This window comes from Pongo abelii, chromosome 9, assembly GCF_028885655.2.
Source record: "Pongo abelii isolate AG06213 chromosome 9, NHGRI_mPonAbe1-v2.0_pri, whole genome shotgun sequence".
NCBI lineage: Eukaryota > Metazoa > Chordata > Mammalia > Primates > Hominidae > Pongo > Pongo abelii.
Window position 1 is genome coordinate 32,756,119 of NC_071994.2, and position 26,161 is coordinate 32,782,279.

The 26,161-nt window shown below is 40.0% G+C and overlaps 1 protein-coding gene across 1 annotated transcript in view; it reads right to left on the minus strand.

Moving 5' to 3' along the window:
- Window positions 1-26,161, minus strand: part of CAT (catalase) — a 33,396-nt gene that overhangs the window by 4,997 nt on the left and 2,238 nt on the right. The window contains exons 2-10 of the mRNA NM_001131267.2: window positions 17,918-18,089; window positions 16,173-16,283; window positions 15,069-15,199; window positions 14,074-14,178; window positions 13,343-13,468; window positions 10,303-10,494; window positions 9,690-9,842; window positions 5,156-5,294; window positions 2,311-2,441 (exon numbers count right to left, since the gene is read on the minus strand). Of these exons, the coding sequence (NP_001124739.1) occupies window positions 2,311-2,441; window positions 5,156-5,294; window positions 9,690-9,842; window positions 10,303-10,494; window positions 13,343-13,468; window positions 14,074-14,178; window positions 15,069-15,199; window positions 16,173-16,283; window positions 17,918-18,089 (1,260 nt within the window). The remainder of the gene's footprint in view (window positions 1-2,310; window positions 2,442-5,155; window positions 5,295-9,689; window positions 9,843-10,302; window positions 10,495-13,342; window positions 13,469-14,073; window positions 14,179-15,068; window positions 15,200-16,172; window positions 16,284-17,917; window positions 18,090-26,161) is intronic.

Genomic DNA, 26,161 nt, shown 5'->3' on the forward strand with positions numbered 1-26,161 from the left:
TTAAAGTTCTCTTACTAAATTCTTCAAGCTGTCACCTATTTTCTTAAACCTATTAATCAGTCATTTTAAAACCTGTATCTGACAGTTCCATTATTTAAGCCTCCAGTAGGTTTGTTTCTGCTGTCAGTTTGAAGGGGGTTTTTTCTCCCTCTTGATTTTCAGTCATAACGTCTTAATGTATTAGGTGTCTGGTCATTTATTGTTGAATGCTGAACATTTCCATATAAAAAGGTCTAGAATCATTTGAGGTTCTATTTTCCACCAAAGAAAATTTTGTTTGCTTCTGACAGATGGCGTAGAGAGTGATCACCTTAATCCAATCTGAGACTGAGCAGAGGCAAAGTTGTGTTTCCTGTTTTGTGAGAGCAAGTTTATTTCATGTTTGCCCTTATTCCTAGGCATGGCCCTTTAGGGATTTCAACTGAAAGCCTTGAGTGTAACTAGAGGCTCTGCTTCTTAGCAGACCTTGAATTCCAATTTTTGTCCCTTCAGACTCATGAGACTGCTGTAAACACCACTCAGCTTGTGACCAGTACTCACAAATTAACAAATACCTTAAGAGGAAAGCAAACCAAATGTCAAGCTTACTTCACTGCACTTTTTTTTCTGCACTTCTTTTCTATCTTTGATCTTGGTCCCTTAAATCCTTGTTGCTTTGTTAGCTCTCCAAAGCCTTCAAACAAGTGCTTTATGTATTTTACCTACCTTTTCAATGTTCTCCATGAAATGGTAAGTATGATACAAGCTAGTCTGCCATAGACAGATGCAAGCCCAAGTGAATCATTTTTAAGAGAATAAATCTGGACCTTCTTATGTATTTCCTATGTGATACATCATCAAAGAATTATGCTATGGATCTATAACAATAGTACTGTGATTACTTAAAAACCACACTATATCCGATATAGTGATAAGAAATTCTCTCAATAAAATAAGGATGAGCACATAATAAATTTTCATGTGTAAGCAATAGCCTCATTAATTTTTGCAGGGGTTGTACAAGCTGGGTTAATACCTGTATTGACCTCACATAGGCAAAATTCTTTGAGAGGCAGGGAATGTACTGTAATATACTTGGTGTCATCTGCATCACCAAAAATAATGCAGTTACATAAAAGGTTTGCAGGAAATGTTTTAAGCTCATCTAAAAATAGTTTATATCCCACAATAATTTCTTTTTTATATATACGTATATATGTATATACGTAAATGCTTTTCAAGCAAAGGTATCCTCACAGTGAATTAATTCATGTATTTAAGTACTTTTTACTTGGAACCCACATTCACAAACTGAGAAACTAGAAATAGGTTCTAATCTAATTTAAATACTAAGTTTAACACTAACTGCTCAAACAGAGCTCTAGAACAACTATACCTTTAACTTTACTATTTTATTGTGTGTGGCATAAGTTGTACTGGACACATTAAGGAGGCAGCTGCCCACCCACCGGCCCTTCCAAGTTCAAGGGCCTCCTTCATAGCATGTGCTGAAACAGCCCTTAGGGCAGCCATAGGCGACTGGAAAGAGAAGGAGCACTTGCCCTGGGGCAGTTAACTAGAGGCTGACCAAGGCCAATGGTGCAACCTGGGGTGAAAAGATTAGCCAAGTCAATAGGATTCCATCCCTCTAGAATCTAGAGATAGACATGTTGAGAGAAGGAGTAAAAGGTGGTCCAAAAAAAAAAGTAATACATGGAAAAAGTTGCCATAAAAGAGAGTTGGATGCCATAAAGGAGAGTTTTCCATTGTTGTGGAAGAGCCACAACAATGACAAAACAGAAGCTCTGACTCAGATAGGAGAAAACAGGAAGCTGTGGTAAAAATAATCAATTAGCATTGGCAAGCAGAAGCAGACAGATGGAGAATAAGCCACGCGAAGGGCGAGCCCTGCAGTGGAAACACCCACACTCTTGTGGCCGAGGCTCCCGGAGCTATTTTGGATCTCTAGTTCTAGTCCTTGAACCTGGGCTGTCCTGCCCAGATTCTTAGATTTGTCTCCATGTAAGCTGTACATGCTCATTTCTTAAATTCCCACGAGATTGCTGTTTCCCCAATGACCCCTCCCCATATCCCTTCAATAAAGTTTGAAGAAACTGAGACGGAGTCTCCATACCTTGAGGCAAAAGACCAGAGTGATATAACCCTTCAACTCCACCCAGTAAGGGGCCCAATTTACTATTACAGATGAGTCTTCCTTGAATTCAATTTAAGATACATCAGACAGTTGGGCGTTCGCGGGGAGGGGGATTATGCAGGCATTGACAAGGAGAATTAGCAGGTGACTTCCATAGCAGACAAAGAAGTCATTACCTGAGTAACGTTATCATCACTGGCAGTGTTGAATCTCTGCACTTCTCCAGAACATTGGGTGCTATGCTCCAGGGCAGAAGGCTGTTGTTCTGGAGCACCAAAGCTGTTGGGGTAGTAATTTGGAGCACCACCTTCAAAGCAAAACCACCCAGATGCACTTAGGAATAAGAAAAGTCAAGTAAGCCTGCAAATAATCACTGTGATGAGAAATAAATTCAAGTGGTAATCAAATATACACGTACACATACACAGATATAAACACAACGCATACATATTATTTTTAATTTCCCGCATTTAGCTACAGGTAGTATGAAGATTCTTAGGGAACATTGCCATCTGCTAAATGCTTGCACAGGCTGCCGCACTTTATGAATGAATCTCAAAGTCCCTTTTGACACTTCAAAGGGTCTCATCTATCAAGTCTTCTGAGGCTTACAGCACATGTAGAAGTTTATACAGCTTGATTTGGCAACCATATAGGGATGAGGCTCAAAGACACATTTCAAAATTGACTTGAAAAATTGTGTCATTTGGTCTTGGGCTCAATTCAAATACTGCATCACAAAATTCTTGAGGGAAATCTGAAAGTTCTGGTTCTGCTCCTTGAATCTACAGACACAAGCATGGAGCTCTGTGATGGGACCTGACTGCCACAAGCTCATACAGTAGCCAGTGGTACAGATATGGGGTTGGAACTCTGGGTTTTTTGTCTTCTCCAGCCCAGCATATACAGTATTTCCATTACAGAACTCTACTTTGCTATTCCGTAAAGTGTTTTTAGGATTCTCAGGGTATCTCTCCTTTACTGATGATGATGACTTTGTTCCATTGTAGCTTCACTTTCATACCCTCCACAGACCAATAAACAAATAATTTTTAAAAATGTGGTAATTGTATATCAGCACTTACTTATCTGGACTTACATGAAACAGTGACAAATACAATCAAAATATTTTCTATGACTTTTGAAATAAACTATAAGGCTTTTTTTTCGTTTTAGCATATTTATTTTCTCAACTATGCTTTGGCTGACATTAGCAGAAGCTTTCATTACCCGAGCACACACTGCCTAAACAGGAGTGGCCCAGAAACATATCAAGCGGTTTAAGCAAACCAATCTGGGGTTGGAATTTTAGCCAGCTCACTGCCATAATAGATTATCCACAGTGGATAATCAAGAGGTGCCTATGTATGACACTCATCAAGACACCAAGTGTGTGTGTGTAGGGGAAGGAAGAACACCATACTATTATAGAGCCCAGTTATTTGCTCAACAAATTCAACAGATCAGTCACATCTACATGAAAAGCAAAATGCTCCAAAAACCAGCCATCACAGTGTTTTCTTCATTAAGAACTAGCTCTTTGAAATATGCCTAGTTAATTTTTAAAATCCTACTTCCAAATGAGCTCTGACCTTTACTCAAAGTGGGAGTTGTCTTTAAGGCACTGCACAGGAACAATTAAGCTCTTTCATGGAGCTTCAAGGTCACAGCCCAAATGCTCTACTTTTAAAATCAGGCCAGGCACAGTGGCTCATGCCTGTAATCCCAGCACTTTGAGGGGCCAAAGTGGGTGGATCACCTGAGGTCAAGAGTTCAAGACCAGCCTAGCCAATGAAACCCTGTCTCTACTAAAAATACAAAAATTAGCTGGCGTGGTGGCACACTCCTATACTTCCAGCTACTCGGGAGGCTGAGGCATGAGAATCTCTTGAACCCGGAGGCAGAGGCTGCAGTGAGCCAAGATCATGTACTGCACTCCAGCCTGGGCAACAGAGTGAGACTCTGTCTAAAAAATAAATAAATAGATAAATAAATATAGCAAAATGTAATAGCTATGACCTTTGGGTGTTGGGACTATATGGGAATTTTTCTTTTTCTTCTTTTTCCTATATTTTCCAAATTTTCTTTAGGACACTTGTATTATTTTTATCATAGAAAAATAAACTTTGTTTGAATATAGACATCTGTGGCTATAAATATAAATCATCAGTAAAATTTCTAAAGGGATCAATGCATGCAGTCTATATTACTAAAACACGTGTCCTAAATGGGAAAAGAAAATAACTAAGATCTATATTAAACTGTGGAATAGTAAAAGGAAAAACTTTAATCAAGCATTCTGCTTGACTTATTAGAAAAAGTAATTAGAACCAGAGGCTGTTTGTATACGACACCAAAAAAAAAGTAGTTAAAAGAAAAAGATCCTAAGTTTGATAAATGAGTTCCAAAAAACAAAAAGTGGTAAGTTGATTCACCTGACTTTACTCACTTAGGAAAAAATGAAGGGAGGGGAATCCTTTGACTTGCTCTGCCTCCCCTACTCTCTTCTCCCCAGCCTTCCCTGCTAATTCTAGCTCCCCTCCAAATTCTAGCTAGACCTGCTCCTCCGGGGCCACAACAGAACTGCAAAGAGAAACAGAATACTCCAACTCTTGGCTTTCGCACTTCCAAGGGTCTAAGTCTTGGTGATTTCACAGTGAGTTAAGGAATTGTCCATTTTGGTGAAGTGTCTTCAAAACCTAACTCCCAAGCTGGATGTTACTGTACTCTAGCCAGTGTGAAAGATCTTTCTCCCTGCTTTTAACTACTGGATACAAGTAACATCTGAGGTGGAAACTCTCAATAAAATATATAAAATAGATAAAAAGCATGGAGAGTCCTCAGGCAGCCTAAATCTTCACTGCTGGGCAAAAAAGCGCCCAGTTAGCAGCACCTGGGGAGCACCTTTACCTTACAGGAGGTCCTGAGAGGCCAGCTTGAGAGCCACTGGCCTGGTCTCCCACCCATCTGCTCCACATGCCCTCTGCCCACGCAGGGGGAGCCCAACGTCTTTAGGCCTACCCTGATTGTCCTGCATGCACATGGGGCCGTCACGCTGGTAGTTGGCCACTCGAGCACGGTAGGGACAGTTCACAGGTATATGAAGATAATTGGGTCCCAGGCGATGGCGGTGAGTGTCAGGATAGGCAAAAAGGCGGCCCTGCAGTAATAAATACAATAGACACTGACTAGAGGCAGTAACATATAACATAGGAATGGGCTGTAAACTTCATTCTGAAATTGGAAGTACAAAGCACTCTGTACATGGTTACCACAAAATTCTGCCTTTCCCCCTACTTAAGAGTGAAGCCTCTACTCTTATGAAATGAGTTCTCCCTAACTGAACAGTTCTTAATTTCCCAGGCCTTATGGCCAACCATAAATCTTCACATCTGTTTTTGGTAATAATATCTTTTTTTTCCCCTTCTGCATAATAAGTTAGTGTCTTGTCTTATACAGTATTACTTCCTATTCCCAAGGAAGTATTGCATTATAAAATAAATGTGCTAGAACATTAAATAACTGAAATATTGAATTAATTCTATTTCTCCTCATTCCCCCACTCCAGGGGAGGAACCAATCATTTGCTCTTTACAAAAAGTAACACATTTCTACAAAACCAACAGTATGGGAAATTCTTCAAATAAGCACTTCCAACTGGGCACAGTGGCCCATGCCTATTATAATCCCAGCACTCTGGGAGGCCAAGGTGAGAGGATCGCTTGGGCCCAGGAGTTTGAGACCAGCCTGGGCAACACAGTGAGACCTGTCTCTACAAAAAAAATATTAAAACATTAGCCAAGCATGGTGGCATGTGCCTGTAGTCCCAGCTACTCCAAGATGCTGAAGTGGGAGGACTGCTTGGCCCAGGGGGTTGAGGCAGCAGTTAGCTGCAATCGTGTCACTGCAATCCAGCCTGGGCAACAGAGCAAGATCAGAAAAAAAAAAAAGGTACCTCCCATGCTGCCTTCAGAATTATCTCAGATACAATTTGAGCTCTGAGACTTTCTAGATATAAACAATAATAACAAAAAATCTATGGCTCAAAATGAAAGCCCTACAATGCCAAAGGTAATGAATCTAAGATTAAATTATGTTTCATGTTAACCAAGGCAAAGATGTCAAGCATTTTGAAATTTCTTTCAGTTAATGCTCAAACAAAAGCTTTATGATAAATTCTGCATTAATCTTAATATCTAATTATTGAACTATTCTCATTATTCATACTTCTTTTCTATGAGCAATTTTTCTTCCATTGAATTTATCATTGGCCTTGAACCTTAAAAGTATTTTTATATCCCTAATTCTATGAGGCAAAATAAAAACCAAATTGAACAGGGCAACTTAAGCAATAACCTTGTTCCAAATCACTGATACCAACAGACTTAATCCAGTCCCAGTGTTCTGTCAATATTTTGCTTTTGGCTGAATGACTCCCTCTTATTATCATTTCAAATAGCCTAAGGTCATATTTAGATGACCGGCCATGCGGCCATGACCAAAACTCAGCTATAGGTTGGAAGCTGGTTGTCTCCTTTGGCTCAAAAAGTTGTGCTCTTGACTCTATCAACAGGATAGGAGATATAATCCTGCCATGGGCCTCTATCACATAATTCTGATTTTGTGTCACCCTGTGTTTATCAGGCAACCTTACCCCACCTATGGGTGGAGACCAAGAAAGGTTGGGAAATGGGCACAGTGAGGCCATAACCTGACATCAGCTTGAAACTAGGCCTTCCCCAAGGCCCTGTGCCTGAACTCCCTTGCTGGACCTGCGTGAGTGGGAAAGCCTTTCCCACCCAAGCAACTGGCCCAACTTCTCCAACTCTTGGCAAAATGCAGAGAATGAGAGCAAGAAAGGCTGCACCTATGTCCTCAGGTACTCAGGAGACAGTCTCTCTATGACTTGTATTATATTATTTGTCCATTTCACCATGGTGTGGCTCACCACTTTGGATAAAGTTATAAAACTTATTAACATGACCTTGTTAAAAGGCACCTGTAAACACTGCCCATTAATATATCAACCGTCACTGCCTAGGCTACAATACTCATGAGCTCTCAGCAGGAATAACCCCAAAGCCCCCACTAACTGGCTTTCCACTTCCTGTCCAACAAGACAATCTACATACTCCCTACTCACCTACTCAAAAAATCTCAAATCATTCCTTAATGGTCACCAAATGGCTAAATGAGTACAATAGTCCTTCCCCAACTGTATGGCTCCTCACAGGCTCCATGGTATTGGAACTCATAGCTAAATGACCTAAGAAAGATGGGGAAAAGCTAGGCTAGAAACAATAACTCGACAAACTTATGAAAACTCTTTCAAACACTTTCTAAAACTCATTTTAAAAAAAAAACAACCTATAAAGAGTACACTGAATTTAAAATAGATATATTTGCCAGAACTAAAATTAATACTAACAGAAATTATATTACTTTCTATTTGTCATCCTTTTTCAGAACTCTCTTCCCCACTGTTTGAATAGCTGCCTTAGACATTTGCTTTCTTAGGAATGTAGAGAATATGTATTTGCTTTGCAGTCCTTTTCCCGGGGGCCTAGTTCTCCATTCAAATCTTCATTGTTCTTCAAATTATATGACTCAGTGCTGCTGACTGCCTCACGGTCCCACTGTGGTTCCAGAGACCCATGGTGACTTGGATTCTTGTGAAAAGAGTTTAGGTAACCTTGTATTCCTCAATCTGTTCCCTCCCTGGGTAATGAGGGTTATGCAGCCTTAGCTCTGCCCACGACAATTTCATGCCTTGGCAAATCCCATTAGCCTCATCCTCTCACAGTTCAGCCACCAGGTAGGGAGTTTTAGGGCCCAGGATCACCTTGTTTTGGCTTCCTCTACTCCCTGGTTTCAATGCAAACTTCTGCTTTTCCTCTGAGAACTGCCTGACTTTCCTTTTGCTATTCCCAATCCCTAGTTCTCGCTTTTTCTATTTATCATCAAGAGGAGTGATTCTACTCAATATATCCCAGACCACATTTCTCAAAACTGAAGAAAGCTTTTCACTCCTACTCAAGTATTTAAGGTCCCCTCTGACATATACTCAATGAACCTATCCAAACTCTATTCTTCTCATTCAGGAAAGAGTGACTATTTATAGTTTCAACACACCTAACATGTTCCACCTTTGTGCCTATACTCATGTCCTTCTCCTGCCCCATTTTACCTACTAAAAATCAAAATCCTATCTATTCTTCAAAACAATCTCAAATGCTACCTCGTTCATGAAACTTCGTGGCTGACCTCCCATCAGACAAAATTTTGCCTTCTGGATCACCACGGCATTCTGCCTTACATTATGGCACCCAAGACAGTCCACCATACACAACGGACAGGTACTCAATTTGTAACAGTTGAATTGAAATAAAAACTAATGAAAAATTTGCTTTCTATAAAAGCCTCAGATGTTCCCCAATGTCATAAGCAAAAAAGTTATTTTTTAAAAATGGAATCTTAGCTTGTCCTCCATGCAGACTGAACTCTGAACTGGAATCAGATACTTACATAAGAAGTAACCTTCAGTCGCTGTGGTCTGATTTAGGGTACAATCTTTAACCTTTGTTTCAAGGTCACAGTCCAAAACCACAAAAGATTGATTTATACAGTAATTATTAAGCCAATTATTTTCTTACTGATTCTGATCCAAAGTACAATTTTTCACTCTTGGTACTCTTGAAAGAGCATATTAAAAAGTGATGTAAAACATACTGAAGGCTTAACAACATTAGCAAGGTGAATGGTTAATCCACTGCTTTTATCACTGGCAGCATACATGCAGTTCATAAAGATCATCCCTAGATCTCTTTTTACAAATGGAAAAATTCAAGCATCATCATGAAATAGAAAATGAGGCCAGCTGCGGTGGCTCACACCTATAATGCAGCACTTTGGGAGGCCGAGGCAGGCAGATCACTTGAAGTCAGGAGTTTGAGACCACCCTGGCCAACAGGGCGAAACCCCATCTCTACTAAAAATACAAAAATTAGCTGGGCATGATGGCAGGTGCCTGTAGCTAATCAAGAGGCTGAGGTAGGAGGATCGCTTGAACCTGGGAGGCAGAGGTTGCAGTGAGCCGAGATCATGCCACTGCACTCCAGCCTGGGCGACAGAGCAAGACTGTCTCAAAAAAAAAAAAAAAAAAAAGAAGAAGAAAATTAATAAAGTTAGGCTTACTAAGGTATTATAATTAATTAACCATACTTCAGCTACAGACCAAACAAACGATGCTTCACTCTATCAATACTTAAGGTATTTCTATTATGTCTTTTTTTTTTAATTAAGAGACTAAGTATTCTTGTCTTCACATATGTAGGGATCTTACCATGGACTTTTGTTTATACTTGGTTTATTCAAGGAATGCTCATTGAAGAATAGTTCACCTCAGTGAATCCCACAAGGTAACCGAGCACCCAGATTAAAGTTTAAGTAATGTTCTCGTTAATTCCTCATATAAAGATCATGCCAAGCTGCATATTTTGTGTGTGCGTGCTCACATGGACACCTGCCTCAGAACAGCACAATCCACCAGGCTCACCTGAAGCATTTTGTCAGGACTGGCCTCAATGCCAGGGGGCATGTTGCTTGGGTCGAAGGCTATCTGTTCAACCTCAGCAAAGTAATTAACTGGATTCCGGTTTAAGACCAGTTTACCAACTGGGATGAGAGGGTAGTCCTTGTGAGGCCAAACCTGAAAATGATGTCATATACACAATTACCAGGCAATCAACTGAAGGAAATCAAAGCTACCCACAAAAATACCAGATTTCAAATACAATCAAGCCAATGAAAATAATTTTTAAATCCAATAAAACATAAGAATTTAAGATGAGTGCCTTAGTTAAATCTTTCACAATAGTAAGTGGTAAACGCTGACAGTTTCCCCAGGAAAAAGTACATCAGCTTTTCACAATCTGTTCCCTGTTAATAACAATATATGAAGACACATACACATACTCAATGAAATGACAAACAGGAACATGGAAGTAAGATGCTGGTAAGCACTCATTCACAGCTTAGGACACTCTGAAGTGGTACCCTCTGTATTTTGTATATGACTTCCCCATTATTATAATTGTTTGACTAGATTTTTTTCTAATTAGGTAAGAAGAGACTTAAAAAAGAAAACAATATAGTTGCTACTGACTCACCTTGGTGAGATCAAATGGATTAAATGGAAAAGTTTCTGCCTGATTAAATGTCATGACCTGGATGTAAAAAGTCCAGGAGGGGTACTTTTCTGTGGCAATGGCGTTAAAAAGATCCCGGATGCCATAGTCAGGATCTTCCTGGGAAAGTCTCGCCGCATCTTCAACAGAAAGGTTTTTGATGCCCTGGTCAGTCTACAAAATGAAAGAAAGAAGCTCCAATGGAAACTTATTGGCAAAGTTATCAAAATTTCATCAGTAATTCATTGAAGGATTACGAGTAACACTGCCCAAAGAATGAACTTTCTTTACAACAATACTTCCATTGTTCAAATCTGATACTAATGAATTTATCAACAAGAAATTCTACTTGATTATCCCAATACTTTTAAATGTCAAGGGAATCCCATCTACACATTTCATATTTAAAATCAGTCCTATCTTTCCCTTTACGTATTCTATTATTTGAATTTTTACACTCATGTTACTTTCCAAATCAGAAAAATCAAAATATATCTTAAAAGTAGGCAAAGGATTAATAAAATTAAAGGACTACTTCCCTTTTATCATGAAGTAACGTTTTCCATTTCATGACAGCTCAAATCAATTACTGAGACTGTGCTCGGCCAGTATCCCTTCACCCCTGTCCTATTCCTTTTTTTTTTTTTTTTTAATAAATCATAGAATCATAGCTCATAGAACTGAAAAGAACTTCAGTACAGCCACCTGGAACTAGTTCTCTGAATATGAGCAGGCAAAATTAATATTCTGACTTTCCAAGCAAGACATTAAAACCCAGAGAAGCTGTGTCACTTCATAAGTGCTCCTGTTATCATATCATACTGTTCTTTGATGGACTGACCATGTGATCTTATTCCGAAAGACCTCCCAACAAGCCAAGTGCCGCAGAAAGATTTCCTTAGCAAAAATCAACTCTGAACGCGGGTCTATTTCTACCACAGAAATCCCAACTGTCTCATCAGTGAAAAGGTTTGAACTCTTACTACTGAACCACAAGTAAAGCCACCTTCAAGATTAAAACAATGAAGGTCACCATGTACAGATCACCCAAAAAGCTAATATATTAAGTAGTACAATAACATTGCAATACCTTTCTGATTTTAACTGAATCCTTTAGGTTTAGAAAAGAATAATCTTAGGTCAGAATAATCCAGACTGATGAATCCATGTAGATCTTAGGCTACCTTAGGGCCCTAGGATAAAAGACCCACAAGCAATCCAATCTTTCCAGGACTTGTATAGCTGGTAATATTATGCCAACTTTACAGTGAAAAGAACTGGAGCTCAAAGAACTTTTAATACTATGCCCAAGGCCACAATTATCTAGGAGAGTAAAAATTTGAGTTCAGGCTGGCATAACTCCAAGGCTACCAACTAGAATGGCTGTCCCAGATACAACCATTTAGTCTTACTCTAAGTAACACTACATTGGCCCTTTTGGCAATTACAAGCCAATGGGTTGACTGTTTCATAAAATTTTTCCTTGTCATATATTATAGATCCAAGTTATGAATATAAAAAGAGGTGGTAGTTTTCCTGTTTGATATACCTACATTAAATTGTTCAAATAAAGAAGAAAACAGGATAGAAGAAAACAGGATAGAAGAAAACAGGGCTTTTGGATGTCATTAAGAGAGAGATTATCCAGTACTGGTCACGAGCCCACTTCTTTCTGCTTATCTTAGCAGCAGTATTTGGAAACAGAGGTTCTCAGGCTTGTTTTTAACTAGTCCTCGGGAGTTCTCTGGGAATATCACTAACATGCCAGGGTTCACTGGTAATATTGCTCATTGTAACAAATGCCATGCTTATACCAAAAGAGGGCCCTTTATAATATTTCAGTTGATTAAAACATTCTCAAAACCCTCCCCAGATGTAACTGATTTGATCTGGCTATATGAATACAAATTTTTAAAAACAGTATAATTTTGTTTTCTGACATTGGTAATTGATTTTACTTATATGCCTTGTTCATAATACAACCTCAATAAATGCTAAGTAAATAGATGGATGACTTAAAAAGTTAAAAGAAATGATATTGGAAAGATGCTACTGGATGTTGGAAGTGATGTTGAGATTGGGATATGCTCCAAGCTGTCTTAGCCCTCTTCTGGGCCCTAAAAGGTATGTATGCTCAGGATAATGACTCAGGGCTAGGAAAGGCAAAACATCGTAGCACTTTATTATTTTCTAGAGCTTGACTCCAAACTCCAACAAGAACTCTAGAAAAGCCAGGCTAGGGCCAGGCACAGTGGCTCACACCTGTAATCCCAACACTTTGGAAGGCCAAAGTGGAGGACGCACTTGAGGCCAGGAGTTTGAGACCAGCCTGGGCAACAGAGCAAGACCCCATCTCTATAAAAAAATTTAAAAATCAGCCAAGCATGGTGGTGCACGCCTGTAGCCTCAGCTACTCTGAGGCAGGGGGATCCCTTGAGTCCAGGAGTTCACTGCAACCCAGGAGTTACTGTGAGTTATGATCATACCACTGCACTCCAGCCTCAGTGACAGAGCGAGAGCCTATCTTAAACTAGGTGGAAATTATTTCCTTCTGCCTAGCCTACAGGTCTATACTATCTTCTTTGAGCCCAAACCAAAAGCTTAGATAGTCCCTCTTCATGGAGAAAGCTGTACTCAACATGAAGCTGCTAGCCCAGAAACATTAAACCAGAAGCAGCACAAAAGCAGCACATTTTCTAAATATTTATGACAAGGGACACAGGATCCAGAAAAAAGAAGCTTCAACTGTTGATCGCAGCCATGTGCCTTACCTCTGGCCACATGTAAAAGGGAGACTAAAGAGGAACCACACACAGTTCTAATAGGACAGTGTGAAGTTATATCCTCAGGTGGGAGCCAACAAAATATTCACAGTACTGATCAACGAGATCAATACTTCCCATCTTTGGGGATGAAGGTGAGGGAAAGTGGGAGAAGCCTTAATATTTGCTCAATCCTTCAGGAAAAATAAGGAGGTGTGTGGTAGGAGCCTTGTACCCTCTGCCCCAAAGGTAACACGTACCTTATAATGGAATTTGCAATAAACCGCCTCTCCATTTGCATTAACCAGCTTGAAAGTATGTGAGCCATATCCATTCATGTGGCGATGTCCATCTGGAATCCCCCGATCACTGAACAAGAAAGAAACCTAAGGAACAGAAATATAAAGCCTAAAATGTTTTCATTTAAATCAAAACATCCTTGATTTTTAAGATATTCCTTAGTTTCCAGAAAGTCCCTTAATGACATAAAACATACTAGCCAATTTCCCATGGGAAGGGTTACCATTATTATTTCACCTGTAGAAAATAACAAACAGAAAAAGTTTAAACCAAAATGTTATGCAAATCACTACACTATGACTCAAAATTCTATGAAGGAAAGCTAAAACAACCTGAAAACTGGCCTAATTTGTTATTCAAAATTTATTTTCATAGCAAATTTGTTTGGTACTACTTTCCCCTCACTTCCCTAATACAGAGCTTTACCTTATACTACAGACTTTCATCCTTACTATTGCTAAATATCAACTGACAATGTTGCTAGCTATCTATCATCATCATTATCATCATTTAAGGCCGATGAATGGGGGATGATTAGTAAAGCCAGTTATTACAAAACTCTTCATGATCAAGAAATCTGAGGAAGCTGATTCCAATAAAATAGCCAAAACTGAAGAGACACTTTATGAGGAGGCATAATTAAACACTGCATCCCAGGTGATATAATACAATGGAAAAAAAGGTTTCACACCTGATGCAGAGACTCAGGACGTAGGCTCCAGAAGTCCCAGACCATGTCCGGATCCTTCAGATGTGTCTGAGGATTTCTCTTTTGGCTGTGGATAAAAGATGGAAACTAAATAGAAAAAAGAGAGAAAAAAATCCAAAAACTAAGTTTACAGGAATTATGGTGTCTTGCATTATACATGCCTATTACTAGGTTTATGGATTATAATTCTAAATACAATCCTAGAATTTTAAACTGCCAAACCATAATATGAAATTTACTCAGCACAGACAACTAGCATCTAAGATACCCTAAAGTATTTCAAATATACTCAAAACTATAGTCTTTTCCTTTTTTTTTTTTTTTTTTTTTTAAGATAGGGTCTCACTCTGTCACCCAGGCTGGATTACAATGGCATGATCACAGCTCACTGCAGCCTTGACCTCCTGGGCTCAAGCAAATCTCCCACCTCAGCCCCCCAAGTAGCTGGGACTATAGGCATGAGCCACCACACTTGGCTAATTTTTGTATTTTTTTGTAGAGATATGGTTTTGCCATGTTGCCCAGGCTGGTCTCGAACTCATGGACTCCAGTGATCTGCCTGCCTTGGCCTCCCAAAGTGCTGGGATTTATAGTATTTCTTCATGGAAAAAATATACCCACCCTCCCACATGCGCGCACACACACACACCCCCTCCTGCTGACTCAGAGCATGTAGAGACACCCTCTGCTTGTTTCCAAAGTAAAGTCCCTCTTTTTGCTAATCTTCGATGCTCTGCAAGGAAAATTAACTCACTTCCCATTAAGTCAATCTGTCTTAAAATCACAAATCTAAGACCAATGGTAACTGTTGTTACTTGACCTTATTAAATACAGAAAAATGTGTTGAAAAAAATAATCCAGACAACCCATATTCTTTTCTTTCTGCCTTTCCCATGGCTTCTCCTCAAATGCCAACCTATTTGAAATCAATTTAAGTCAACAAACATTTGTTGAGTGCAAAATACTCTATTACCTACCAATAGGGGATCCCTGATGAAGAAAATGGGGGTGTTATTTCCAACGAGATCCCAGTTACCATCTTCTGTGTAAAATTTCACTGCAAACCCACGAGGGTCCCGAACTGTGTCAGCTGAACCCGATTCTCCAGCTACAATATTCAAACAGAAACAGGAAGCATAAGCCACAGCACTTTGCATCCAAGAAGCCTGGAGACATAAAGAAGCACCTGGATCCATCCTTTCTAATCCACTTCCAAGAACTAAATTAGGTATTTAAGTGCCCGGGTTATTATTTCTCACCACCAGCTAATTCAGTCCACAAATCAAACAAAATAATTAATTGAGAGCAATAAGAGAACATATGTAATAACAGCTGACAATATCATTCATTTACCATAATAAGATAACTTTGTTCAAACAGGTAATTGAACTTTTAATTAAAATAAGGGAATAAAATAATTATGAGGCTTAAAGTAGTGACAAACAGAATAAGTGAGTTGTCAAAATGATGAGGTTAACATTAAGAAAATGAGTTAAAATATTGGTTCTTAGTTCTTAATTTATTTTTACATTCCACAGTACTTTTAAAATGCAGAGACTGACACAGAAACGGAACTAGTGAAGCACTAGGTATGTTGAAATACAGTATGATAGATCTAATACTATCTCTGTAACGTGAGAAACATCACTTAGCCTCTCAAAAATGAAAAGAATCCCACTCTGCAAAGTAGATCTACAAATCAGAGATTATATCTGTAAAGCACCTAACGACGGTTGGCACAGAGTTAATTCTCAATAAAGGTCAGCTGTAGGCATAGTTATTAAATAAGATTTCCACTCTATTCTTCTGTTAGAGGCAACCACTTTTAGGAAAGCTCTTTCCAAATGTCACAGAATTGCAGAGGTGGCCTCTGTGTAAGTGTGATTTCCTAACACCTCAACAAACAGAAATATAAGTAACTTCCTATGTGTCTCCAAATATGTCTTCTACTGTAAAACCTTGCCATAATTTGGAGAAGTGCTTGTTTCCTATTTTCTAATAACTTTTTCTTTAAGTTATAAACATCCCCAAAATGTGAAGTTGACTTAAGCCATACCAATCACGCCAATAGACCAACTTACCAACAGTGGAGAACCGAACTGCGATGGGAGTCTTCTTTCCAATATGCTCAAATACCTTTGCCTTGGAGTATTTGGTAATGTCATGTGTGACCTCAAAGTAGCCAAAGGCCCCTAACAAGAAAGACACAGAAATCCTTACCATGAGACCATTACTCAGACATTCAGGTCCTCAACAGGCACCTGGGTGACCAGAGAAAATGATGGTTAGCACCAGCCTTCTGGGAGCTTCCAGTATGATGGGGGAAGGGGAAATGCCCAAACACAAAATAAAGAGGGTGAAATGCAAAGCCCTATTCTATCACTCAGTGCTAAGTTGAATGCCTCATAGCTGGAGCCAAGAGAATGAGGTGAGTGAGGCTAGAAGTCGTCAAGGTTGGCCCAAGGACACAGGGCCTCAGAGGGGCCTGAAGTACTGGTAGGACCTATGAGAGAAAGAGAAGAACAGAGAGAAGAGGAGATGAAAACACAAGAGAAAGAGAGAATCTTTTCAACACTTAGCAACGATGATACAAAGCAAGCAATAAACTAAACAAGTCAAGATGGAAAAATACACACAAACCACTGGAGAAGATGGGAAGAAACCTTACCCAAGAAGAAGAGATGAAGAAATGCAGAAGTCCTAACTGGAAGTCCAAGTCAGCAAGCTAAGAGAAAAACTTTCTTTCTGTGGAGCATTTTTTCCAACTGAGTTTTTCACTTTCTTTCAAATACCACCCCCATCTTTTGTGTCTGATATAACAGCAATAAAGAAAGTTTTACAGAAATTGTTGGAAAAAAAGGAAAGGAAAAATCATCACAAACCCACCACCCTAACACAACTACCCCAAATTTTGCAGCTCATTCCAGTAATTACCCAATAAGTACACCATTTAAACTTAGTTGCAATTGCAGTGCATGTGTCTATGTCTGTATTTCTGTACAGCAGGCCCTCAAATAACATCATTTTGTTCAACATTGTTTCATTATAACGTTGATGAGAAAAAAATCTATTCCTAGCTGAGGCCACTATCTGTGTGGAGTCTGCATGTTCTCTCCATGTCTAGATAGGTTTTCTCCTGGTACTCCAGCTTCCCCCGACATCCCAAAGATGTGCGCATTAGGTGAACTGGCATGTCTGAATGGTCCCAGTGTGAGTCCACCCTGCAATGGACAGCATCCTGTCCAGGGCTGGCTCTTGCCTTGTACCCCAACCTGCCAGGGCAGGCTCTGGCCTCCCACCACCTTGAACTGGAATAAGCTAGTAAATAACTATCTTATTTTACTAACCTTTCTTAAAGGTATGTATGGCTCAGATTTATTTCATTGTTTAATATAAGATGTATTTTGAGTCTCTATTTAGAAGTTTGGTGAAGTTTTATCAATCAGAAATATGCCATTGGAATTTAACTCTTGCTTATGTCAATTAGCCTATCATAAAATTGGTTTCATTACATGTCGTTTAGCTTAAAGTCAAAGTTTCCAAGAACCTATTGACGTTAAGTGAGGACTTACTGTATTTTTATTCCTTCAATGATGGGAGAAATGGAAGATTGCTATTTTTAGAAGAAACTATTTTATATATAATGTTTAACCTGAGGAAATAACCATCATTTATTTACTAATTTCCCTACTGCTGGATGTTTTTCCTTTCTCCCACAAATGGAGATTTGGCACTTGTGTTAAAGGTCTTCCAATCCTTTGGGAAATAATACTTGACCCAGGTGCTGTGAAACAATCTTTTTACAGCAAATAAACACAGCACTTACCTGCTCCTTTAGCATGCACGACTCTCTCCGGAATTCTCTCTCGGTCAAAATGAGCCATTTCATCAGTGAAAACCACATCCTGAACAAGAAGGGGCCCACGGGGCCCTACTGTAATAACATTAAGTTTGTCTCCTACTGGGTTACCAGCTCCAGTGGTCAGGACATCAGCTTTCTACAGGAACACAGAAAGAAAGTGCAGGAGAGTTAGCACAATCAAACCTTTCATTTACACTGTCACGGGTACATAGCTTTGCAATGTTTATACCATCTGCCCTCTTTTTTAATTTCCTGTGTCCAAAGTACTAAAATCTGACAAGATGGGCCATTGCCTGAAACTTTTAGTCATGCCCCAGAAACCCTTGACAAATCTCAACACCAATCTGCTAAGAAACTTGCTCTTAAGAGCAGAAAGATGATTTTGGAGCCTGAAAATGTGCTCAGCACCTGCTCCAGAGAAAGCCACTGGGTTCTGCAAAGCTCCCAGTCAGAGAGGTGCCCAAAAGCGTCCTACAAGCTTAACAGTGAAATGTCCAACCCAACAATGAGAAGATGGTCTCCAGGGAAGCTGTGCTGGTCAATACTTTACTCAGAACTTACAAACGCTTTATTACTGCCACAATGTTGAAGTGTGCTACCCTGTTTAGTGCATCTCAAGCAATGTACACCAGCTATTTGCAACATCTCTTTTCAATTAAAAAAAAAAAAGTCAATGGCTTTCACTGTCACTAAAAGTAAACTGTTACTGGTAAGGTGGATTATAGTATTAGTGTTTTAAAGATAGCAAATGTCTCTGAAATTGGATAGGTTATTTTACTGTAATAAATAATTAATTTTAATCTACCTGATTCTCCAATTTCAGTTACATCAGAAGACACTCAGCTGTCCCTCCTCTAGGGTGAGAGCAGCATTCTTCTAGCCCCACATGATCCTGGAAGTTCTTAGCTTCATCTAGTTCCATGGTCAGAGAACACTTTTGACCACAGACAACTGCCTCTGCAGTGTCTTCCCCTGGTCACTGGAAATCAGGAGAGACATGTAGGTGATGCAAAGCTATGCCACCTCCATCTGGGAGAGGAACTCAACGGTGTCCATGACAAAACTCAACAGACCAACTTCACACACAGAGAAAAGCACTAGTTTTAGTACTTCCACACACCTAGAGTGGAGTCTGTAGTTTTACTCCCCATGCATGTCTGTCCTGTACGTTAAAATAAATTCCTGCCTCTTCTCTAGAAGGCAATATGGTGGGGAGTAGGCACTTACAAAACCACAAAAGACCTGTGAGCTGCCTGAAAAAAGACACTGAATAAAGGAGACCGTCCAATTTGCAAACTTAATAAACAAAACCCTCTCACACACTAGTAAATGCCCTTGCCACTAGAGTTATATCTTCATCCAAGTGGGAAGAGGCCAACATGGCAGCAGGGAGAAACTATGAGTGCCAGCATTAGAGCCTGGGTCCAACTTCCAGTTCTACCAATTACCAGCTACGTAGCTGCTGGCAAGTTACTTATTTATGAGTCTCCATTTTCATCTGCAAAATAGAATGATAAGTACCTCCTAAGGTTAACACATGAATTAAAAGAGCTAAATGCAAAATGCAAGCCACACATTCAGCACATATATGCTGTCACTTCACTGGCTGTGAGAACATGACCTCGTAGCAGAAGGAGCAAAGCATTTGAAGTTTTTTCTAGTAATCATGACAGATGCATACTCCTCCATCCACTCTCTCACTCTACCATCTCTGTCCCTAAACCCATCTAGCAAAGCCCCTTCTAAACTGTCACAGTTTAAGGGTCCAATCAACACCACCCAGTCACACCACTCTTTTGAAGATACATATGTTGCTAATACGTATGACCCTCTGTGACATGCTAATACGTGTGACCCTCTGTAGGTTTATTTTTAATTTAAAGTAGAAAATGAACCAGAAAAAAAATTTCTACTTTCTAAAGTAGAAAATTAACCAGAAAAAGAGCAACTTCACCTTTAGTTTAAACCTAAAGCTTTGGTTTTCAACCTTGGCAATGCACTGAAATCACCTGGGGAGCTTTTTAAAGCCTCCTGATGCCTGGGCCATCCCCCCTAGAGATGTCTGATAGAAGTGCCCTGGGTGAGGCCTGGGCTATTTTTAAATGATTCCTGTTCAAGCTAGGATTGAAAACCACTGACCTAGAACTATTGGGTGATAATGAAGTTAAAATAATTAGAGAGCCAGAGCAAACCAAATCTGTCCACTTTTTAAATGCTCTTTTCAACATATAAACAAGGTATTTAAGGAAGCCTTTAAAAAATAAAGGGACATCCAGGCTGGGCGCGGTGGCTCACACCTGTAATCCCAACACTTTGGGAGGCTGAGGCGGGTGGATCACCTGAGACCGGGAGTTCGAGACCAGCCTGACCAACATGGAGAGACCCTGTCTCTACTAAAAATACAAAATTAGTACCAGGTGCGGTGGAGGGGTGCCTGTAGTCCCAGCTACTTGGGAGGCTGAGGCAGGAGAATTGCTTGAACCCAGCAGGCGGAGGTTGCAGTGAGCCGAGATCGTGCCATTGCACTTCAGCCTGGGCAACAGCAGTGAAACTCCGTCTCAAAAAAAAAAAAAAGGGGGACATCCCATAAAAGACACAAGAATGAGAAAAGATACCAAGAAGCTTAGTAAAAGGAACACTAAACAGACAAGAGTGTTATTTACATGCCAGCATCCTCAACGTGGGGAGGGAGCTGCCCCCAAGGGAGAGATGAGAGCATATCACATATTCCCTTCTGGTTACCGGGTCAGGGTGATATGGTCAAGAATAAATACCACACCCAAAGGCAGCAGGTGCAGAGTTGGATACATGAATAAAGTACTAAAGCTTGAGGTGGTCTTTCCTGATGACACTGACTATTAAGAGTGGGAATGCTGGAATTATGGCAGTCTTCCCTCCTGCCCAATGAAGGAATCCCCTCCTTAACATCAATCCTGTTAAGAAATGAAACCTGAGTTTTTAAGTTACAAATGGAGGCTTCAGAATCTCTTCCATTTCCCCACTCTAATAGTTAGATCAATTGTCCTCATTTATATAACAGCTTTCCTCACACAAGCGCATGTATATACAATTTACCTTCAAAGCCAGTGGGACAGGAAAGCTTCAACAGTCAGCAACAGAAAAGGGAAGCCAGGGAGCAAAAACTAGAAAGGAAAAGATCCCCCAACTTCAGGGGATGTTTAGCGCAACACTGGATAAGAGGAACTGATCTAAACTGAAAGATAGAGTATTTATTAATATTAGAAGGTGAGGAGCAGGATGCGGTGTATTTAAGATGAAAATAATTAATGCAATGAACATTTACTGGATGAAATGAGAGGGTGGGGCTAGAAAATGGACCACGCAAGTTATCTCACTTAAGCCTCTCAATAATCCAGAGATCGATGTTATTAATCTCATTTAATGGGCGACACTACAAACTCAGAAAACTTAAGTAACTTTGCAGAGATGTCAGTGTTGTGGCACAGGTTTCTTTGTTACATGTAACGAGTAACGACAGGCAAAGAGATTTCCTCCAACTTGCAATTATTGTTTTTAACTCAATGAATAACTTTAGAGCCAGAATATTTTTAAAGATAGAAAAAGCTTCTCTATGGCTGGACAATTTTAAGACCTCTCTCTGGAAAAGTAGCATTGGTTCTTGTTAACACGTTTATATCTTCCTGGCTGCTAGCTCCCATGACATCCATACGTGCCTCTCCTGAACTGCTCTCTCTATCCTACCCCACACCACCCATGAAGCAGGGCCAAGGGCATCTTCTTGTGCCCCATATAACAAAATATTGTAATTGCCTGTTTACGTCATTGTTTTTGTTTTTGTTTTTGTTTTTGTTTTTGAGATGGAGTCTTGCTCTGCTGCCCAGGCTGGAGTGCAGTGGCACGGTCTCAGCTCGCTGTAACCTCCGCCTCCCTGGTTCAAGCGATTCTCCCGTCTCAGCCTCCCAAGTAGTTGGGATTACAGGCGACCACCACCACAACCAGCTAATTTTTGTATTTTTAGTAGAGACGGGGTTCCATCATGTTAGCCAGGCTGATCTCGAACTCCTGACCTCAAAAGATCCTCCCACCTTGGTCTCCCAAAGTGCTGGGATTACAGGCGTGAGCGACTGCGCCCAGCCTGTCACTGTTTTTCCTCTCTAGACTGTGTACTCCTTTTACATCTGTATCCCTGATCCCTAATACACTGCTCAATATACTAACAAACATACAACAAATGTGTGTGGATTCAGCATGCAAATAAACTAAACCATGGACCAATATGATATGGCCAAAAGCCTTTCTAACGAGCAGGAGGAAGCAGCAACAGCCTATCCCTCTCCCTGCATCTCCCCTCCAAAAAATGAGATAAATATTTTAATTTATAAATTCTGATCAAACACTTTTAGACAAACTTGTTATGAAAACTGCCGCAGAAATTAGCTTGGCTAAAAACTGGCACAATTATTAGAGGTAGGGACTTAAAGTAAAATTCTATTTTGACTTTGCTGCCTTTATAGGCTTCTTTTGGCCAGAACTAATACATAAATGAAGAAATTTTCCTGGGAGAAGTAAAGGTTGGCTTCATCTGGTGAAATATTTTATCAACATATTACACTTTCCACTTAGTAGTTCCCTTTACTCACAGAAGTTTCAAGAACCTAAACATGTTCTTCCACTTTTAATTAAAAGATTGGTTAATGCAAATTGCCCCTGTCAGTCCCAGAGGAGTCATAATGACGTCTTCTCATTCTGTGATAAAGAATGTGCCTAGCGTTTTCTAGCAAATAACTGCCTAACATTCTCCATTTATTCAACAAAGATTCAAGTGCCTACAACCTGTACATCCACGTACAGGAAACCAAAGACTGTCCTGACCCTCAAATTTCTTAGTCTATGGGAAAATAATAAGGGTGGTCTAGATATTGGCTGCTGTGGAAGCTAAAGCAATTCCATCTTAGATACTGATCCACCATGCTGACTTCTGATTAACTCCAGTTTTAAGATTTCCAGTTTATCTATTATTCCTTGTGAAAGAGCCCCTATTTACTATAAATCCTGCCCTGAGGTCAAACAACCTTGATATTATCATACTTCAGTCATGCCATACCTCCCTTCTGAATTGCCCTTCTCTATGGTATTAAGCCCTGGGTCTGACGGGTAATGGTGTGGGATCCACCATCTTGTCTCGCCAGCACGCAAGACACGGACATGGTTTCTGGACGTAAGTCCCTATTAAACATTTCTTTCTGAGAAACTTGATTTGTCAACCTCTTTCTTTGGCCTCTCAGCTTCCTCAGACTTTGGGGGTAGGTTTGCATAGACCTACCCACCATGGAAAAGCTAAGAAAAAGAAATGAAACCTTAAAAATTTCTATCCCATCTCCCATAGTCTCTCCCACTGCACATAATGACTTAGTGATCCCATGCCTAGGTATATTTCAGGAGAAATGAAAGCACATGTGGACCAAAGGTTAAGTCACTCAGTCATCCCTTCTCCATCCCAAATGTTGGCAGTGTAACATCAATGCAGTTATTACCAGGGTTACCCTAAAAAAATATAGACCCTCACAGGCTATAATGGATAGGCAACTCACTTACAGAAATGGATAGTCTAAGACTTAACCTCTCTCCCAGGTAATACGAGAACCGTATAAAAAGGTAAGGTTTGAAATGTTCAAATTCTCCCATTTTAAAGGGATCAGAAGCTACTTATTAACATTTCCCATTTACCCCCAAGAAAAGAGCACTGGCAGCAAGCTGCACTTAAAAAAAAAGAAAAGAAAAGAAAAAGAGGAAATGGGTTAAAGGTAAGTATCTCAAAAGAAGAGCCCATGGCATTCTAAGCAGCGAGCAATAAAGTTCCCATTTAAGTTCCCTTCAAAGTGGCTGGGAATACCTGCAGAACCATCTCCCTCCTGCCAAGAGAGAAAAAGAAATAAGAATTTTTAAGTGGATCAAGGTCATACTCATGAACACATCTGACTCAATGCTCACTTATTAAAGTTTACAAAACTCCCAATTAACCTGTCAGCAAACCAAATCTGGCCACAGAAGATATGCCCAATAAATTGCTTTCACATTGGTTGACTGTGTTTCCAAAACAGGACACTCTGATTCTTGAGAGAGGAGGCAACAGAGTGTTCTCCTACAGTAGTCCCAAACCGTAAAGCTCTCCTAGATCAGTAAAGCATCAAAACTAATTGGGAAGTGGAAGAGAGCATATTAGCACAAAGCTGCCCACTTAGATAAAAGCATTTACCAAGCAAGGGGAGATTTTTTTTTTAAATACCATCTGTTACTGTCATAATTTTCTAACAGAATATCTTAATGTCAGAAAGTAAAAATGACATATTCTTTAAAAAGAAATTATGTTGCATGTCCATTGCCACATCACAAGAAAATGGCTGGACAGATTTTCACCAAATATGAAATGTATGCTTTGGATAATATAGTAGAGTCAGCTTCCTAGACAGGGGGGTAGACTACCCCAGGTGTGGCCTGTAACAGAGTTCTAGCCAACAGAATGTAAGTGGCAATGACCCTGGGCCCTAAACCTCCCCACACTCATATACCCTTCTCCATGCTTTTGAGCCTTCTGTGCTGGACAGTGACGCCCATAAAAGCCATGTGTTGACCAAGGGGGAGCTTCCTTCAGCCTGGTGCCCTCAATAACTGTGGGAAGCAGAGCACCCACCCACCTCCTTCAACCTCAAACCACTTTGGGCCATTCATGTAGGAAAGGAATACATTTCTTTTTTTTTTCTTTTTGAGATGGAGTTTCACTCTTGTTGCCCAGGCTGGAGTGCAACAGCACAATCTCGGCTTACTGCAACCTCCACCTCCAGGGTTCAAGCGATTATCCTGCCTCAGCCTCCCGAGCAGCTGGGATTACAGGCATGTGCCACCACGCCCAGCTAATTTTGTATTTTTAGTAGAGTCGGGGTTTCTCCATATTGGTCAGGCTAGTTTTGAACTCCCGACCTCAGGTGATCTGCCCACCTCAGCCTCCCAAAGTGCTGGATTATAGGAGCGAGTCACCGCGCCCAGCCATAAATTTCTAATATGTTTATACCATGATACATGTTGAGATTTATAACACTTAGCCTACACATGATTCCACATGATTTAACTTAAAATATGGGCTATGAATCAATAATTTAAAAGCAATTCAATTTTTAAAAGGACAGAAAATTTGAACATATACTTCAAAGGAATACATACCAATGGTCAATAAGCATGTAAAAAGATGCTTTGCATCATTAGTCATCAGAGCAAAGCAAATTAAAACCATAATGAGATACCACTGCACACCCAACAGTTAAAAGTAAAAGACTGACAACACCAAAAGTTGGTAGGATGTGGAGCAATTGGAACTCCCATACACTGCTGATGAAATATAAAATGGTACAACCACTTTGGAAAAAGGCTCAGCAGTTTCTCATAACACATTCACTTACCTTATGATCCAATAAATCTACTCCTAGGTATTTCCTAAGAGAAATAAAAGCATCTGTGCACAAAAAGACTTATGTAAGAATTTTTATAGCAGCTTTATTTGTTTTTCATTTTTAAGACAGGGTCTCCCTCTGTCACCCAGGCTAGAGTGCAGTCGTGTAATCATGGCTCGCTGCAGCCTCCACACCCCAAGCTCAAGCAATCCTCCCAACTCAACTTCCCGAGTAGCTGGGACAACAGGCATGTGTCACCATGTCTGGCTACTTCTTTTATTTGTTGTAGAGATGGGGTTTCACCATGTTGCTCAGGCTGGTCTCAAACTCCTGAGCTCAAACAATCCTCCCACCTCAGCCTCCAAAAGTGGTAGGGTTATAGGCATGAGCTTTCATGCCCAGCCACAGCAGCTTTACTTACAATAGAAAAAAAAATTAAATAGCCCAGGTATCCAGCAACAGGATATCCAAATGGTGGTATATTCATATAATGGAATCTTACTCAGTAATGAAAAGAACAAACTGCTAATACATGAAACAACTTGAATGAATTAAAGGATGGACAGACAGATGGAGTAACATAATAAAAGACACAAGGCAAAATGTTCCTTGTAGAATCTAGATGGCAGATATATAGATATACACTGAAAAATTTTTTCAACTTTTCTGAATATTTGAAATTTTTCATTTAAAAAAAGTATTTGAAAATTATATAGGCTATAAGGCACATGCATAATTCCTTTTGGAGGGCCCTGGGGGGAGGCAGAAGTGCCTCAAAGAA